Source organism: Amblyomma americanum, chromosome 8 (genome assembly GCF_052857255.1).
Source record: "Amblyomma americanum isolate KBUSLIRL-KWMA chromosome 8, ASM5285725v1, whole genome shotgun sequence".
NCBI lineage: Eukaryota > Metazoa > Arthropoda > Arachnida > Ixodida > Ixodidae > Amblyomma > Amblyomma americanum.
The window spans coordinates 16,609,568-16,628,645 of NC_135504.1; the positions used below are offsets into that span (position 1 = coordinate 16,609,568).

The 19,078-nt window shown below is 44.7% G+C and overlaps 1 protein-coding gene across 1 annotated transcript; it reads left to right on the top strand.

Moving 5' to 3' along the window:
• The first annotated feature begins 2,039 nt into the window (after nucleotides 1–2,039).
• On the top strand, nucleotides 2,040–9,741 carry LOC144100096 (juvenile hormone acid O-methyltransferase-like). The gene is made up of 3 exons (XM_077633133.1): nucleotides 2,040–2,727; nucleotides 5,693–5,858; nucleotides 9,441–9,741. The coding sequence occupies exons 1-3, from the start codon at nucleotides 2,212–2,214 to the stop codon at nucleotides 9,614–9,616; spliced, it is 858 nt and encodes a 285-aa protein (XP_077489259.1). The 5' UTR covers nucleotides 2,040–2,211; the 3' UTR covers nucleotides 9,617–9,741.
• Nucleotides 9,742–19,078: the final 9,337 nt, after the last annotated feature.

Sequence of the window (19,078 nt, forward strand, 5' to 3'; positions counted from 1 at the left end):
TATTGCAGACAGACTTAGCTTCTTAAGCAAGAAATGGTGCCCATATTTAACAGTAACTGAAAACAAAGTCATAGAACAAACAAGTGCTTTTTGTTTCATATCCTCATCATATCTCTTTTATCTATGAAGTAACGTCCCAAGTAACTAACACACTTTCAAGGCTAACACTGACATCAGTAATGTCACTGGTTAAGTGAGAAAATCAGTAACACATTCGCTTGAAATCAAAGCGACCAATAGATGAAGTCAGTCACTGTGCTTAATATGCTTGTTAAATGTGCTATCCTACGCGTTAATTAAATAAAAGGAGCCATTTTATTTAACCATATACCTAACCATTAGTAGGGACAAGAGGGCAAACACCTAACTAAAGTACGGTCTAAGCGCGCGTTTACCTATGTGACCTTGAAAAAAAAACAGATGGGAAACAAAATGAAGCGGGACTGCCTAAAGGCGATGCCACGAATCAGATTCTACCCACACTTCAAAGCAAAACTGTTTCGACGTCCGACTAGTTCTTTGGCTAGAATTGGACAGAATTAGTCTCGCAATATCGATATCTACGCGCACTCAGCATGAAATAAATCATTTATTTATTTGTGACGTACATGAGACTTGAAGGCCAAGCAAAAGGGCCAGAACTTTGTGTTCTTTATTCTCTTTCTTTCGTAGATTCAAAATGCTATCATTTATTCTTCTTTAATAACAACTGTTTTTGCATTATTGCTTTGTCGTATTCGGCTACAAACTTGGTACTAAGGTTCATATTTGAACAGCGCAATAAAACAACGGGACACAACGCAGAATGGACACCACAAGCGTGCAGCACTTGTGGTGTCCATTCTTCTTTGTGTCCCGTTGTTTTATTGCGCTGTTCAAATATGAATCAGTACCAACTCGCCCAGTTCACAGCCTTAATGATGCTAAGGTTAAATGGCATAGCTATTTTGGCTACTTTAAGCTCAAGCTGCGTCTAGTTTTCAAATTCGCTCAACAACAACCCTACAATGCGTTTCAGTGCCCGACATCACACTCTACCGTTTATCTGACATGCCGCTTGGACATTGTCATCTGGCGGGATTCGGTGTTGCAATAAGGTCCTTACAGCAGTAAAGAATGCGCGTTCTACAGCACATACACATATCCACTTTCCTAGGAATCCATGCAGCGAAGAATTCTTTTCTTCTTGCCGCAAGTGTGAACTCCAGTGCTGATATGTGCTAATTTGAAGTTTTAGCTGTCAAGCCAGTGGAGTAGCGGCAAGATATGGGTAGTGGTCAGCGCCACGCCTCCACCGTGCTTTTCGCGAACGCGCGTCAGCAGAGGCAGGCACGGTACGTTCCATATTTCGTAGTGCCCTTAATAAAGTTCTTTACCACTACTTTTGGGAGCACTTGGCAGCTACGCAATCAATGTTACGATACATGAAAAATTTCGTTTAAACATGTGATTCAATAATGCAGATTACGCCAAACAAATTTCTCTCCTTTGACGACCGGATGACCCGCGTCATCAAAATGCCCACTTCTCTAGAGGTCACTGAACTCTCATACAATGCTTTCAGCTTCGCGAAAAGAACAAAAAAATGATTTTGTATTTGGAGAAACCAAAAACAACTGCGGATAGCGGCCGCCTACCCCCAGCCAGCAGCTGTACATAGTGGGGACGTCTGGCAGAGGAAATTGACCGGTATCTCTTCCTGACGTTAACAATGTAAAGGCTGCCAGACGAGCAAAAGCCAGGAAACCTAAATGATTTGAAAAATATCTACCCCTCCCAATGAACTAAAATTCCGAGATTTTGTCCTCTAATATAGGAGAAATCGATTTCAATACGCTGTTCGGCATTGACTGTAATTGCCTTTTTAAAGTTCCAGCAAATTATCAAAACGTTGCTAGCTTTACAGTTCAGTTGGCAACGTAGGCTGTCAAGATTGAAACACGTGGAAGGGATCATCGACACCTGCAAGGTCTGAGCCTACGTGTTCTCTAGCCCACAGCTGCATTAGAACGACGGCCGTAATAGAGTACTGCGCACGCAGGAGCATCTCCATGCCATGGTGGCAATTTAAATTTCTACCGCAACTCGGTGCTCCAACCTACTGCACAGCCGCCAGACTCAACTCCTGCTCTGGTGACGGCTGGGAACTGGAACCTTAGAACACCGATATTACTTGTCGAGTTGGACGTCTAGTTCACCAAAGGCACTACAATGGAAGCAGGAAGCACCTCCCTAAAAGCAGAGGCCTACGCCTGTTTCCAGGAGTACCCAGCGCGAGAAAACTTGAATGCCCTCCAAAAAGCCATGTTCAGGGACCCTCCTAGACCTGACGAGCAGCACCTAGAAGTCGGTTGTGGCCCCGGCGCCTTCACGAAGAGCCACGTTCAACAGCACTGCTCGCCTTGCTCTAGGCTCGTGGCAGTGGACAAGTTGCCTGGGATGATCGAGGTGGCAAGGAAGACGTCGCAGCATCCGGGTATCTATTATGACGTCCTCGATATTGAGGCGGGGGATGCGGAGAGCTTCGTGAAGAAGTACGGACGTTTCAGCCGTGTCTACTCGTTCCTTACCTTCCATTACCTAAAGAGTCAGAAAGCGGGATACCTTAACGTGCGCCGCTTACTAGAGGACGACGGCGAGTGTTTTGTTCTCAGCTGCCTACACGCACCACCGATCAGCGCGTGGCTCGAAGTGTACTTGACACCCAAGTGGAAGCCTTTGATCCCGGTGAGCAACAGGCCATTTTTATTAACCCTAAATTTGTCTCAATTTTCTCTTTTGCCCAGCCGCGGTGGCTCACTGGTTAGGGCGCTCGACTACTGATCCGGAGCTCCCGGGTTCGAACCCGACCGCGGCGGATGCGTTTTTATGGAGGAAAAACGCTAAGGCGCCCGTGTGCTGTGCGATGTCAGTGCACGTTAAAGATCCCCAGGTGGTCGAAATTATTCCGGAGCCCTCCACTACGGGACCTCTTCTTCCTTTCTTCTTTCACTCCCTCCTTTATCCCTTCCCTTACGGCGTGGTTCAGGTGTCCAACGATATATGAGACAGATACTGCGCCATTTCCTTTCCCCCAAAACCAATTATTATTATTATTATTATTATTATTATTATTATTATTATTATTATTATTATTATTATTATTATTATTATTATTATTATTATTATTATTATTATTATTATTATTATTATTATTATTATTATTATTATTATTATTATTATTATTATGAAAAAGCTTTAGGTCATTCGTCCTGCGAGAGCAGTAGACGCTAATATTGTGCACTATGAATTTTTTCATGAAATTCGACCGTATCAGGCGAGGGTAGTCTGTGATCTGGCGCCTTCTGTATTCTGTACAAGTCACATAGTTAGCGTTTGTTCAGTTCGTAAATTAAGCTCTCGTAGATCAAGCATAAATAGGAAGACGCATTAAAGGCATTATTTTTTCGCATAATAAACGCCAGAGAAAGAGGAAATGCTACTATGCCACATTACTTACACATTTATTATGCACTGTGTGGAAGTGGAAACCCATGTGTTACAGACGCTCTTTTTCGTGTTACCATTGCAATTCGCCGAATTCTTGAGTTTGTAGAAGCCCTCCTAACTTTTAATATGCTTTGGCATTCGTATTTAACAGCACATGTCCACACACGCCAGTGCAGCTGTATCGGCCTATCGTTCCACTTGAGTGAGACGCATAGGGTGTTAGAAATCAATCTTTGCAGGTTTGTTATAATTGGGTGCTTAGCGGTATCTGAAATCCTCCTCTGCACATATGTTATGCGGCCAGGGGAACACAAAGTGAGACAATTATCAACATCAGCAGCTAACTAAATCATAATAATGAACTTTTTGGCCTCTGCCTCTAGCGTGAAACATAGAGGCCGTCGCTATTCTAGACTACTCAATTTGGTAGAATTCTAGAACGCGCCTGTTGCGTGAGATTGGCTCCCGAAGTTACCACTGATCAATCGCTTAATTACGCATGCAAGGCGGTGGCTTTCTACGCGAAACTCCACCCTACCATGACGCAGCTGTTGCGTCAGGCTTTTCTTCCATTTCAATAGCCGGAAGGGAACAAAACTGTTATCAGCTTCAGCGGTCGCTGTACGCGGTTTCGTGCAGTGTAACGTCGATGCGAGTTTCGCGCAGATCCTTACTGCTTTGCGTTTGCAATGACACGGATCGAGCTGAAAATTTGAACTCGAATATCTATGAAAACACGCGGGCTAGGAGACCTCTACAACATGAAATTGTATAGGAATACGACTGCCTCTCAGTTCCCAATATAAACATGCCTGCTTACTGGAGTCGTTAGGAAGGTCATTCATCGATTTTAGTTAATTACGCGTCCGACGGTAATGATTATTACCACGCTTTGCGTCCCAGTGGCCGCATAACTTACGTGCTGAGGCGAATTCTATGCACTACTCACTGCCTAATTTCAAGAAAACCGTAAAGCTTAATCTTAAACACCCTGTATGTTGTATAGTCTATCCCCTGGCTACTGTCTCATCCGTCGTGTACGACTTTTCGTACGTCCTCCCCAATGTAATGCCTTCAGCACTGCGGGCCTCAGGATAAACAAACATCAAGGCGCGATATTCCCTTCCCCGAATGCCAGCGCACTGCATTTCTGAGGGGGTTTAACTGCAACTGAGTCGTTTGCAAAAGCATAAAGACTAAAAGCTGCCACGGTGGTTGAGTGGTTGTGGCGCTCGGCTGCTGGCCCGAAAGACGCGGGTTCGATCCCGGCCGCGGCGGTCGAATTTCGATGGAGGCGAAATTTAGAGGCCCGTGTGCTGTGCGACGTCAGTGCACGTTAAAGAACCCCAGGTGGTCGAAATTTCCGGAGCCCTTCACTGCGGCGTTTCTCATAACCTGACTCACTTTGGGACGTTAAATCCGCATAAACCAAACCAAACCATAAAAACTCAGCGGATGATTACTATCGGTTGTGCGAATTACAACGACAGCCCCGGCAGCACGCGCTGCTGAGTGTTACGGCTACTCTGCTTTCGCTCAATATAAGTGGCCCGCACATTTATATCTTTGGATCTGCGGGATCTATGGCCTCTTGTGTTCCTTGCGTTCCGTGATCTTGCGTTCCTAGCGCCTCTTCCTCTACTGCGCCCACCCCCCCTCCCTCCGGGCAGCGTTCCGAGCACGGCACCCCCTTTTGGGCTGCGTCCATTGTCGGCTAGCGCTGACATTCGCTCATCCAAACACTTGTCAAAAATTTCAACTGCAAACGTGATAGCAAGCTGGTGGTCCGAAAAGTGGTCCAACTATGATAGCGTCGAATACTGACTACCCTATAATACTTGATCCGACGCGCATTTCAGAGAGCGTCAAAACCAATGCCCCCCCCCCCCCCCCCCCCAATTGAGGCTGCCATTTTTCCTTTTCTTCAGCCCTCAAAAACGCTGGATGCCAGCCTGAATAACAATAGGCCATCCATCCTAGGTGTGGCAGGTGCAGAGAAAGACAAGGGCCAGAAGGAGAGCGAGAGAGGAAGTGAAAGAGGGGAAAAGTGTGGACGACGCCCCCGACGCGTTACTTCCATAAAAGGGTCATATACACGTGTCGCTGTCGAGTCGTTTTGCGCAACGTGTGATATAAATATATGTATACAATATATGACGAAGGCAAATGCTGCTTTGACAACTCCCGGTTTTTAACTTTTCAGGACCCAAGAGAAATTTATTCCGACATGTTCTACTTCGACTGCAACAAACCTCTGAGAGAGCTTGAGTCTGAAGTACGACACCTAGTTGCAGAAGCTGGGCTACACTGCCTCGACTGTGAAGTATACAAAAACGAATGGGTATTTCCGGATGCTGAAACAGTTGTTGGTAAGCGGCCGCGCGAACTGCACAGTCAAACTCTACCAAATTTAGTTCCTGCTGCTGCAGAGAATTAACAGCTTCTTGCAGAATAAAAAGTTCTAAACAGTAGATTGACTGTCATGTAAGTAGGCGTTTGCGGTCCAATGGCCGCAGGCCAATATTAAATCACGCAAGTAGGGCAATTTTTTCTAGCTTTTCTAGATATCTTTGACTTTATTCGCTATGTATAACCGCTGGCCCTAAGCCAGCGTCAATATCCAGCAGAGAAAAACCGTAGGTAGGTTGATGTACTCGTTAAGTTGAACCGCTGAAAGCGCTACGCCACTGCATTCAGATCCAACGGCACTCATTTAGTCGAGCCTAAATAACGTTGTTCTAATTCTAGCACAGTGTTGATAACGTCTGCGTGAAAAACACAGAACTTTGCACATATTACATAGTTTTTATTTCTGCATTAAAATAGGTGCCTTATATTAATGATTAAACAAAAGCCATGCATTGATATTTGTTTCGGTATATCCGATTCTCCCTCTCGAAAGTTGTTGCACATTGTGTGTAATTCTTCTCTTTGTTAATGACTTACAAAGGTGAATACTTTGAGACCAGTGTTATCACTCAACCCGATTCCGTGTCTGCTAATAATCAGCAGCAGATAAAAGCCACTCAGCTTGTGTGAGGTTTTTTTTTTTTTTGCAGGCAGTTCTCCGTTCGGTATGGCCCACCATCAAAATCTCCAATATCCATACCTTCCTACCCGAAGAATTTGCACCACTTTTATCAAAATTCCAGCGACCTGCCTTCATTCGCATGTTTTTTGCCCTGAACAACTTCGAGCAATTCAAGCATAATGGCGTTTAATTTTTGCAAATAACTGATCATGGAGCAGTACGCTGATTTCTTCTCATGTGTGCGCTTGTCTGCGGCTGCGCACGCTCAAAATTTTTGTCTATGTTCGCCTATCCGCATATAGCCCTTCCGAGATATTTTTTAGGTAAATTGTGCATGGGTTCATTCCATATTAAGTGTTAACCGTGTACAAAGCAAGACATTCTGTGGCACGCTTCCCCTTCTTTCCGCAAAAGGCCATGAATTTTCAATACAGACATAGCCTCTACATTGTTCCGAGGAGTGTAGTGCATGCGCTTTCGCTATCTGTACACTTGTATATGCATGATACATGATTGTTGAGCTGATTAGTTTCGGTTTTCAAATGAAGGCATTTCCCAGCTGTAAAATGTATGCAGAGGGAAAGATATAGAGAAGACAAACGCTTGGATTTGAGCTGAAAAAATAATGGGAGCACGGTCGCAGTATCGACAGGAGCATGCGCAGACCTTTTTCTTTATTGCTCTTTTCTTTGAACGCAAAGTATAAAACCAGAGTAAGATTTCTCCTAAACCGAATTCATCGCAATGACACGTGTGTTTCGTGTTTTTCCAGATAGTTCACTTCTTGTTTACTACGAGGCACTGAGGCATCGTTTACAGCGAGACGTGAAAATAAACCGTAATAAGCCGCCCTGATGTGAGGCAGGCCTCGGTGCCATACGGGCACAATCTCACCGCTTAACGAAGGTGTCAAATGTGGCTCTCCAGCTGTGCTCAAAGCCCCTAATAAGCTGTCTCGCATCTTTCCTGCTGTGAAGGGCGAACAGAAACCACTTGAGTCTGATAATTGAAACGCTACATAGGCCAGACAGATCAATTGCTTTATGATCGGCTTCGTGAGCACCGCTACGCGGTTTAGGCTACAGCTTGAGGAGGCCATCTCTCTGGTAATTTCCAAAGGCATGATCGTAAGCCGAGCTTCCAGCAGGCAGACAATATTAGGCGCTTCAGAGGAAACCTACAACAAGAAATCTTTGAATTCTTCCAAATTTAATATTTGGCTGATTCCTGTGATACCGCTGTTGTAGTGACTCGAACCAAAAAAAGCGGTATTTAATCTAAAAAAACAAAAACTTAAAGACACGTGGCATGGATCAGCAGGAAAATACTAGACCGCACACGGGTTTCACTCATTGGCAGTTTTGTGCAAATATTCAAAATTTTCGAACAGCGAAATTAATATCCTGCTATTCGATTATCTGAACGAATCAAATAAGTTCTCAGCTTCTGGAATAGTATTGGAATAATCGGCAGTAGGTTCAGCAATAGCCCGCCGCATTTTTCTTCGGCGGCTGTTCCAAAAAAGTGGCAGGTTTTAACAGGTTTTAACATAGTTAAATCGAGTAGACGTGTGAAACCATGTGTTTAGCCTGGTTGGCTCATGGTTTTGCTTTTCTCGGTCGGTGGCATGTCTGGCAATGTGCAATGCACAGCGCGAGAGTGTGCATATTAGTTAAATATTAGGATTAGTTTACGTATACTACGATGTTCAATGCACAGCGCGAGAATGTGTTGCAGTTTAACGCTATGCGTGAACGGCTGCAGCAATAACATTAGTGCTCTCGAGCAGTGGCCAGCGAATCTGACCTGTTCGCGCCGCCTCGAAGTTCGAATCACAGTTGCGGCAATATTTATTTCGTTTATTCATTTATGGTATGGTCAGGGTCACCCTCAAGATCAGGCTTGACACAAACTCCATGAGCCGGTTGGACCTCGTGAAGTAGTCATCATCATCATCAGCCTGATCGCACCCACCGCAGGGCAAAGGCCTCTCCCATGTCTTCCCAATTAACCTTGTTCTTTGCCAGCAGCACCCACCGTATACCCGCGAGCTTCTTAATCTCATCCGCCCGCGTAGCTTTTTGCCGCCCCCTTTTGCGCTTGCCTTCCCTTGGAATGCGCTCCTTTCCCCTTGAGGACCAGCGGTTGTCTTGCCTTCGCATTACATGCCTTGCAGAAGCCCATGCTTTCCTCTTTATTTCTAGTACTAGGACTAAAACCGCCCAAACCAAACAAACCAACACCGCGCACCATCCTTCCGTGAAAAGCATGAACAGGATAAAGGGTTCAGCGCCACGACGCAGTCCGTTTGTGTGGCATTGTTCATAATGCTTGCACATGGCCTCTAATACCGGACCACGAGGCATGACTGAGGCAAACTCAGCAAAACCCTCCCTTGATGCTCGATCTCAGAGGTCATGGCTCATGGTCAACTACTGCTTACAATGCGCATGTGCCAACCACTAGTCCATCGGTGCGGTATTGAAGCGAAAGCTTCACTACGCTAGGTAAAGCCGATTTCGACGTGCGTTGCCGACTGATTTTCAAGTTAGCCAGAGGTCAAGTGTGGCTATAGGCCTTCCATATGTGGTCCACCATGGTGTCGCACCACTTGACCTTTGACCTTTCGATTCGTCGCTAGAGGGCGGTAGAATCAGCCTCGGGCGTCCATTGGGTGACCAACCTCTCGCGATCAACCATTAACTGCCACTTGCCAGGGTGGCAGGGTGAGTGCGTGCCTGTTCAGTGTACGGAACGCGCTAAACGTTACAGACGTCAAACCGCGTCTAGTTGCCCGACACACCACAGCTTTCGCTCTCTAACCAGATTCAGCAGTACTTAAACCGCAGCTAATTTTTTTTTTACTAAATGCTTATTATTACCTTTATAAAAACTATCCTTTATCTCTCGTCCTTTTCAGACTTTGTCTCCATGAGTTACGACTTCGAAGCTCACCTCCCGCCTGAGGATTACCCTGAGTTCAAGAAAGCATGGACAGCTGCCTTGACGAACATGAGAACGGTGACTGCAACGGGATGCAGCCTACCTTTTACCTTTTATGCCATTCGTGCCACTCGACAGTCTCCTACAGTCTAGGGAGCAATGCTTGACGTAGACGCTGCCGGCTATTTTGTCACGAATTCAAGAAATCAATAACAGTATAGGCACAACATCAAATATACAGGCGCAATATCAAGAAGAAAGATTAAATCGCGCTGTGTATAAGATACAGCGTAAGAGTTGAATAGAGGAACTTCTGTATTTATGATGTCCCTGTAGCAGTTTCAGTGCTTTGGGCGTATATATAATGCACCGTATGTTATTCAGAATACAACGTAGAGATTTGTCTAACTGGGGCCATTACTCTGCCCCAAGAGAGCACAGTAATATGAAATAAAAAAGACACTGCCAAATTTTGTGATAAAAAGCAGTATTTCAATAAATGTAAGCCGTGACGCGGAGACATCAATACCGTATTCAGGAATGAATGCACCTCCCAGAAATGGCGTGGCTTATCGATGAATGTACTACGAATAAAAAGTGGATTGAAATCTTTTACTGATAAGAACTTTTCCTAGAGGCGATACGCTTCACAGAAAACGTTACGCCGAGCAAGTATCTTAAACTAGCGTTCTTCTATGTAAGCGAAGTCTTTTACTGATAAGAACTTTTCCTAGAGGCGATATGCTTCACAGTAAACGTTACGCCGAGCAAGTATCTTAAACTAGCGTTTTTATATGTAAGCATGTACCTTTATGTTCATGAACAGCAAAATGAGAACCAGCTTTCAGGCTTGCTGAAAGCTGAGCAGAAATTGTAAGCGTGCGCTGGAAATAAAAAATAACACTGTGCTTCACTTTTCGAAAGCTCAGCCTCTTGAAAAAGACAAAAGGCTTCGAAAATAAAGCTGGATCAGAACAAATTATTGTCTTCTTGCATTCTCTTTAAGCGGAAATACATGCGGTACCCTAAATGTCTACCACCTGCAACGACGTGTATTTGTCTGCGCAGCGTTCATGCGTCCTTGTGGCCGCGTTGAGTGTATTTAAATATCGTTGGCACGATAACATGCAGAGACGGCACCTAGCGCCCCTATCAAGATTTCTTTATCTTATGCGGATTTATATCTTGTTCCCCATTACTCTTAGCTACAGACATTGCTGATCTTGCCCTAACAAAAATTTCTGTTGACAGTCAGTCTATAAACTCATAAAAATTTGCCCATATAGTATATATAAACTTTCTATAGACATATTCTATAGACTAGTTCATGGGAATACAAATCCTATAGACAGTATATAGATTTATAGTCGTACACGTTTAGTAGGCTTTTTTTTCTATAGATAGGCTATTGAGTATGAATGTACCAAAATAAATATATATAGGAAGGCAATACAGTCTATAAAAAGCCTATAGACAGTCTATAGGTCTCTTTTGTAAATGGTGGAAGAGAGAGCCCTTCTCCTTAAGAGCGTCCCTTTTCTCAAGGCTATTCTGAGGGAAAGGTGATAAATGGCACTCCGCTCTGTTGAGAAATCTGTCGTCTCGCCAGCCATGGAATCTCCACGTTTCTTGCAATCACAGGAATCTTAGATGCCTCAGCTGCTTTTGATTCATTAAGCAGTCTACATAAAGGAAAAGAAGCATGCAGCCATAAATGGGCTCATGAAACGTTACTGAAGATAATGTAACAATTGCGAAATGCAGAGGGTAGCAGGTAAGGTAACCTTCACTTCGGTGGATGCAAACCTTCACGCCCTAATGGGGTGTCTTGCTTTCTTGAATACCACAAATACATCAGTTTAGTTTATGGGGTTTAAAGTCCCAAAGCGACTCAAGCTATTGGGAACGCCGTAGTGGAGGGCTCACGATAATTTATAGCACCTGGTGTTCATTAACGTGCGCTGATAACGCACAGTACACAGGCCTATATCATTTCGCCGCCAGAAAAGCTTTCCTGAAAGCGATATTCAAACAACTCTTTAACGAGCAAAGCGTGACATCCCAGGCAGTTTGAAAGCTTGAAGCTGCATGAAATTGCTTGCTTTTTATTCTTCCATTAAGTTACCTCCGATGAAACAACACTCGCAAGAACCCCTCGATATGTTCACGGCCTTGATGAAACCAGCCACAGCGGCGGGATGTTGGCCCGGATGCGTGATAGTCGTCTACGGTGATAGTGTATTCCTATTCTCTCTGTAGACAAGTGTCGCCTGAGCGTCCCTATGTCGCTCCTCCATCGCGCATCCCAGAGCTTCAACTTGCTGCCTCAGCCCAAGACGGGGCCGCTCAGTGACTGGTGGCTGGGAACTGGGTTCTTGGAACAGAAACAGAAATTAATGACGCCTACGTCCGTTTCCAGGAGTAGCCGGAGAGAGAACGCATAATTTCTCTCATAAAAGTCGTGGTCAAGAACGCTCCATGAACCGACCAGCAGCACTTAGAAGTCGGTTGCGGTTCAGGTGGCTTTACGAGGAACCACATCTGGCAACACAGCTCCCCCCTTCCACATATCTCGTGGTCGTGGACTAGTCGCCAGCCATAATCGTCGTTGCAGCACACAGTAATCCATTACGATATCTTCGAGATTGAGGCAGGGGATATTCCGAGGTTTGTTAGCAAGTAATGGCGCGTCAGCCGCATCTACTAGTTCCTTCGCTTCGATTCCCTGAACAACCAGAGGACAGAGTACCTAAACGTAGGGCGTGTGCTTGTCGACGACGGCGAATGTTTTGTTACCCGTGTCCTAAATATTTTGCTTCTCACCGCATGCTTGAAGTAAACAGAACTGAAAGGTGAAGGACTTTTATCTCTTTGAATAGCTCAGTCTAGTTCTTTGTGGAAAAATTGCTTCCATTTCCTGCTCTTATTAGAATGTACTGAGGTTTTTGCTACGAAAAAGGTTGAGCCGCCTTTTTTTCGCGTCTAGTAAAGAGTTTCACCTTTACAATACAGCGTATCAGCTGCCCGCATTTAAGGGATTACCGACACAAACTTTCTAGCCTATAAGTCATGAAAATGAGCTCAAAACATCAGTGCGCAGCGTTACTAATAAAATAAAAATTATCTTTTACCGGAAGTTTCGTTCTTGGTCGTCGCCAGCGCTGAAGTCCACAGTGACGTCACGGTCGACGTGGCAACCTTGACTACCACATTCCTGACGTCGGCGTCGTATAAGCAAGCACCAGTTGTTCCTATGAACAATCACTGGGTTCTGTGATGTCGCAGTAAACGGTCCAAGTGCCCCTTGACGCTACTGGATGCGGGTTCAAATGCAGAGTGGCTCCTTGGACAACATTCAATATTGTATTAAATTTTGTTTTACTTCTTTCCTATAAACTGCAACTTGTTAGAAGACAACTCGTTCCGCATTTGAAACAAATCATACCCTTTGTTAAAGTTCGAAACCCTTTTGTCTGTAGCCCTTGAAGTCCACGTTAGCTTAGCTTTTATGTCTTGTGTATTTGACACCACACAATTAAACACAGCTTGTAAGCGAAGCACACAATAGGTGAAGTAAATTGCCGCACAAGTGACCCGTATTTTCTCTCTGTATAATATCCTTCGATAAATTGAAAGTGCTTTTACGGTACCCGATATTTAACTCTTGATCATGCCAATACCTTCAAACGTACAGGCCACTGACAGAACACGCTGCTATGATCATCATTCCGAGATCTCTTAAGTTTGAAGTGGCCGTCCTGACTTCAAATCCGTTCTCGCATTCCTGTGCCTCAGCACAGCCAGAAAAGTCCACAGAATCCATGCCTACATAGAACAAAAATTGGCTGCGTAGTCTTGTTCTCAGTGTTCGCTTAACCAAAGTTTGCGGAATCGTATAGATGCAACTTTCGACCACCAACTGCCATAGCAACGCTTTATTCGTCGCTTTGGTTTTGCATCACTCAGCTCGGCCTTCTGGTGTACACTTGCGACATGTTTTGTTGAATTCGAGCGCCCCCTTGTCAAGGTTAATCGCCACAATCGTGCCAGTAGACGCACTTGCCGTCCCTGCGCCTGTAAAATTCTCTGCCGCAAAAACAATCCGTCTTGCAATCGTGTTTGCAGCTCCTGTGGTGCGGCCGATGGCACTTGAGCTCGCCGCAGTTGCTGCTTTCGCACCGTCTCCAGACCTCACGGTACGGGCACCTGCTTAACACGTTGACCCGCTCTGCGTTTAGGAAGAAAGGTATGGTTGCTTCCGTTGATTTCATGACTCAGAACCAAGAAGGACAGGAAATGATAGCAATGCGGTTGGGGGAGGGAGGTGTACAAGGAATGTCACCCCGGAACTGTCAGCGAATTATAATCCTGGCGGACAATACTTTCTCGGGCAGTAGCACCCTCTAGTTAGTCCTTGTCGTGCACACAGCAAACCCGTCCGATGCCTGGGAAATTACCTAACCTAAGCTGTCGAACTTGACATTTGTCGATCGGAAAGACGTCATTTTCTTCGAATGTTCTTTTTTACAGCTACAGCAGCTAAGGGCTAGTTTCCTGTTTCTGGTGCGTAGGCTAACTACGCGCCCCGCTGACTAGGCAACATGCAGTGACGTCACGCATCACGACAATGCAACATGACACGCTGAGTGGTCTGACCTCTGTGATGTCAGGCGCACTCTATCAATGAAGAAGAGAATTAATAAACAATGAACCACACTTCATCCAACCCCACTAACAGCTGTCGCTGAGTCTTGTGCTACACAGACATGGTAAGAGTACTGTAGTTTTTTTCTATTGTGCTCTGCTTTGTCTCGTCACCCGCAATCACGCTACAGGATGAGGATGAAATGAGCCTTCATCGCAATTCCAGCTAGGTGGCCATGCAGTATTCTGCAATTGGAACCAAATTACGTGCAATATAACTGTAAGGAAGATAGATACCCGATATCACAATCGCAATGTGCGGATGTAACATCAACGTAGTCCGACGAAAACACAGGGATAGAACTTCCTTAGCCTGCTTCGCACAACAGGAACACGATATAGACTTTTTATTTGCCTATTTAGACGACATTACTGTACTTGAAAAACTTTACTATTTCCGTAAATATCATCATTATGCATGCCTCATGCACTGACCTTTGTCATCCCTTATGTAGGACATTGCACGTGCACCATGTAACGTCTTGTAGAATTTCTCAAAACCATTTAGCATTCCAGCGGCAACAATCCTGAATTCCCAGGCATGCCGACGCTGTTAATGGCAAGTATGACAATAGTACCAGAGTGCGTGTGCTAGGTAGCACTTTCTATGTTACCAGCATTTACGTATAGACAGTGTCAGTATAACACAGAGGTATGCCATTGAACACAGCTTATGCTTAGAGACACAATTTTAGCGTGCAGTTGGCTTCACAATATGCATACCTGTTGTCCTTCAAAACTGGCAATAAATTGCTTCCTCTTTCTCGTAAAAGGTACTGCGTAAATTACCCCGTCGGCTTAAGTCCCCATTTTATTATGACACTGAAAAACATTCGAAAGCGCTTACCAGACGCAAGAAGTTTGTCCGATCCGAATAAAGCAATAATTACCAAAGTCACCAAGACCCCCATAATAGCGGCTGGTTAAACCGCGTAGATCACTCAGCGCCGGCAAGTCGTCGGCTTTTTCTGCGTAAGAAATAAGCCGGATGACGCACTTTATACACAAAAGTACCCACAAAGCCATATGAGCAAATATTTGGAGATTTGGCCACAATGACAATTTGCGACCTTGTGATGAGTGCTTTTAAGAGAGTCGAGCAGCTTGTATGGGCTTTTTATCAGCGAAAAACGGGCACTAGACGAACTTGATTTTATGTTCACCCAGCTGACAGCCAGTTCAAGGTACAAGCGACTTTCAAAAACTTTGCGTTTGTGACAAAAACTGAGCACAGTACACAAGGCCAGACCAAAATGGCCAACTACCAAAATGGGCGGTTCTTAAGGTGGAGGAATTTGGAGGGTCCTATTTGGATAAAATAGCCGAATCGAATCCTGGCCGCTGCGGCCGCATTTGGACGCAGACGAAATGCACACCACTCGTATGCTTCGGGGTATAACCGCACATTGAGGAACCCCAAGGGGTACAATTAATCCGAAGCACTCTACTCCGGGGTTAGCCATTCCCTTACATACAGCTTCGAAACGTTACCCCATGTACCATGTAATTTCTGAGAATGTATTTGTAGAAAAATACCCGCCGCGGTGGCTCAGTGGTTAGGGCGCTCGACTACTGATCCGGAGTTCCCGGGTTCGAACCCGACCGCGGTGGCTGCGTTTTTATGGAGGAAAACGCTAAGGCGCCCGTGTGCTGTGCGATGTCAGTGCACGTTAAAGATCCCCAAGTGGTCGAAATTATTCCGGAGCCCTCCACTACGGCACCTTTCTTCCTTTCTTCTTTCACTCCCTCCTTTATCCCTTCCCTTACGGCGCGGTTCAGGTGTCCAACGATATATGAGACAGATACTGCGCCATTTCCTTTCCCCAAAAAACAATTATTATAATTATTATTAGAAAAATATTTCATTCACTTTGGTTCCGCCATGAAAATTCTCTTCGCAAGGTAACAAAGGAAACGGTTACACCTAATTATAATGTTTTCTAATGTTATCATTTGCTTGGCTCTAATGACAGCAATCTTTAGTCTGGATTCACCGAATATAAATTATATATTGCAAGGAGCCGAATGTGAGTAGTTTTCTTGATCTCTTATTGGACTAACTATACAACAAACACAGAAATCATCCCGCGCCAAAGCACGCAGATGCTCTGAAAAGGCAAATTTAACGAGCCCTTACGTTGCTTTGAAACGCCCCTTCTGCCGGCTCCTTTCGAAAGCTCAAAAGAATAAAGCTCGGGTGGACAAAACGCTTTCCTAGCCTACTTTCAGTCTGCCAGCCAGCAGAAACGTTTATTGGCTCGTGTTCCAGGAACGAAACAAACTTGATGGTCGCCTGAAACCGTCTTTGCGCTGCCTGGCGGCTGCTCCATGGGCTGCCTATACCAGCAGCGCCCTCAATAGCTAGCCGACTAAACTTTATTGATTGCTTAGGCTCCCTCGAGAGGGAAGCACATGTCAGCTGGTCTGCAGAGCTTGTTCTTCCTTTCTTTATTTCTTTATTTATTTAAAATATCCTCAGGGCCAACCAGCATTATACAGGACAGTGGTTATACAAGGTAACGAAACATAGAACTATGAGCATAATATTACTGAAGGTTGCTAGTTATACAAAGTTAGGTAGTGCATTCTTGAAATAAACGGTGATCATTCATTAGTGCCAGTAGTGCAAGAAGGCGATTCGAAAGGCGAGTGAGGAAATCTCCAGCTTATAACTGAAATGCAGCTTACACTCATGTACCTCAGGCGTCTTGAATACATGTAAACCCTCGAAAATTGGTTTAATCAACCGGAGTTTTTAATACAAAGACCTTATTGGAAGCTCGATACTGGCAAGATGAAGGAGCTCTGCTAGACACCACTTGTTAAAGCAAACGTAAGGCGCACCCAGGTTGGACCTAAACCTTACAACAAAGTTGCATTTTTCTGTTGGTCAAACGCTAATTCAATGTTCTTAATGCCCTTTTTCTATAATATTCTTTTAAAGCTACTAATGAACGTTCGAAAAAACTTTCAATAAGATTATTTAAACATTCCAACAAAATAGATGAAACATCTAGAAAATGGCGAACCAACCCTGAACAAGCGTGCAGACCCTCCAGTTGTGACGGTACACAACTTAAAGCACTTTGCAAAAACCAACAACGAGGGTGGCACTTAAGCTGCGGTATAGAGAACAACATGCAACTCGTATGCATTCACCTCCGAACGGATGCCAAGGAGTCAAGCTTATGAAGCCATTACTGAGAAATGTCCGATGAATTACAGCGGCGAATGTGCAATAAGCGAAGTTTTATAGCAAAACAACCAGGCTATGCACGAAGTCCATGGCGGGCACATCTTAGAGATTTAGCTACAAACTACTGCAGTTGAAAAATATCTTTACAGAAAAGACAGCGGAAGAAAAACTCTCCGGACGGTTACGACTTTGTGACGCGAGTTCAGCGATAGCTGTTTAGGTGTTTAATTTGGTTTAGGCGTTTAGTCACGCGACCACTGGTGTAATTGTCGAGTGATGCACAGCTGCACTGGCACACGGCCGCCCAACAGCTATCGCTGTAAAAATTTTGAAACTCAGAGCTTGATATACGTTTATAATGTTTATCTGTGATGCAAGAATTAAAATAAGGCTTGGGAAACTATAAAATTTCAACGCATATTTGGACCTTTAAACTAGCGTTTATGGTAAAAAAAACTTCATTGGTTATTTTTAACAATATAATAATATTTAGAAGTTGCCATGGGAGTAATGTTTACTTTCAATGTTATACTAATATTTACAAGCCACCGCGGTGGCTGTGGCGCTCGGCTGCTGGCCCGAAAGGCGCGGGTTCGATCCCGGCCGCGGCGGTCGAGTTTCAATGGAGGCGAAATTCTAGAGGCCCGTGTGCTGTGCGATGTCAGTGCACGTTAAAGAACCCCAGGTGGTCGAAATTTCCGGAGCCCTTCACTACGGTGTCTCTCATAGCCTGAGTCGCTTTGTGACGTTAAACCCCCAAAAACCAAACTATTATTTACAACATAATATAGCGTTATATATTCTTATTTACCATTAATCTTACTTTCCAATGCAACATAAGACGTTACTGCGACTTGAACAACATTTTTAAACCTTTTTCAAATGTTAGGAGCTACTTGTGCTATGATCTCTGATCGGTAAGTAATTTACCCGTAAATTACCCGTAAATAATTAAGCATTTTGACTCTAAACCTGAACTTTTCTACACCGCGTGATGAGTACATCGAAGTTGGCGCAGCATTCGGACTCTTCACGAGTGCAGAGTTCTTTTCCGTGACTACTGTGACGGTTGCAAAACAGCCATGCAGTGCACATCGATCCCCCAACTGTTCCTATCATAGATCCAAGCTGTGGCTTACGGTGTCGACAGTTTCATTCACAAATAATATAGCCCTGAAGGAGAGGAAAAAAAACACTACCGTTTTTTTTTCGTTTTCTCTGCAATGATCAAACTATCTATCGGCTAAACGCTAAGGCGCCCGTGTGCTGTGCGATGTCAGTGCACGTTAAAGATCCCCAGGTGGTCGAAATTATTCCGGAGCCCTCCACCACGGCACCACTTTCTTCCTTTCTTCTTTCGCTCCCTCCTTATCCCTTCCCTTACGGCGCGGTTCAGGTGTCCAACGATATATGAGACAGATACTGCGCCATTTCCTTTCCCCCAAAACCAATTATTATTATTATTATTCGCGCTGTTAGCCTACAATGAGGACTCTCCGCTGAAAATTGAGGATTAAGAAGTAAAGAAAACTCGAAAGCAGGGTTGTCAGCGTTTTGAGTCGACCTACACAGCCTCCAGATGCCTTAGCAGCCTTTGTAGGTACTGTGTTGGATAAAACGCCAGTTGCGTCTTTGCTGTCCGCACTCCAGCGAAGAAAGATTGTGCGTTAAAATGATTCGGAAACGTAGCTTCGTTTGCTTGTGAATCAAGACAC

Bases quoted from the DNA above. Each gene is read 5' to 3' on its own strand.
- LOC144100096 (XM_077633133.1), top strand. From the start codon at position 2,212: ATGGAAGCAGGAAGCACCTCCCTAAAAGCAGAGGCCTACGCCTGTTTC. The intron at 2,728-5,692 runs GTGAGCAACAGG...TTAACTTTTCAG, and splicing joins AGTGGAAGCCTTTGATCCCG to GACCCAAGAGAAATTTATTC. The intron at 5,859-9,440 runs GTAAGCGGCCGC...CGTCCTTTTCAG, and splicing joins GGATGCTGAAACAGTTGTTG to ACTTTGTCTCCATGAGTTAC.